Source organism: Pygoscelis adeliae, unplaced genomic scaffold (assembly GCF_000699105.1).
Source record: "Pygoscelis adeliae isolate BGI_AS28 unplaced genomic scaffold, ASM69910v1 Scaffold977, whole genome shotgun sequence".
Taxonomy (NCBI): Eukaryota; Metazoa; Chordata; class Aves; order Sphenisciformes; family Spheniscidae; genus Pygoscelis; species Pygoscelis adeliae.
The window spans coordinates 14,089-14,391 of NW_008825130.1; the positions used below are offsets into that span (position 1 = coordinate 14,089).

Sequence of the window (303 nt, forward strand, 5' to 3'; positions counted from 1 at the left end):
GGGCGGGGGTGGTGCTGGGGGGAGCCGAGGCAGACACAGACAGCCCGGCCTGCATTCGTCTGGGCATGGATCAACCCAGTGACGAGGGAAGGCGCGTCCCGTGGCACAGCGTGCCCACTCCACGTTCCAGAGCAGGCAGGGGCCGGCCCCCGGGCCGGGGCAGCGCCCGGCAGTACCTGGTAGAAGAAGACGTCCTTGCGGTCGGTGCCCTCGGTGGCGAACTCCTCCACGATGCCCTCGGGGCTGATGCCGTGCTCGGCGCAGAGCTGCTTCCAGAACTCGAACCCGACTGCGGGGGGAGCA

General features: G+C 70.3%; 1 protein-coding gene across 1 annotated transcript in view; it reads right to left on the reverse strand.

Annotated features, from left to right (window-relative positions):
* The window catches only part of TUBG1 (tubulin, gamma 1), a gene marked incomplete at its 5' end in the record, with an annotated part of 7,667 nt that extends 7,374 nt beyond the window's left edge, over positions 1 to 293 (reverse strand). Inside the window, one exon of the mRNA XM_009328275.1 lies at positions 177 to 293. Within this exon, the coding sequence (XP_009326550.1) occupies positions 177 to 293 (117 nt within the window). The remainder of the gene's footprint in view (positions 1 to 176) is intronic.
* Positions 294 to 303: the final 10 nt, after the last annotated feature.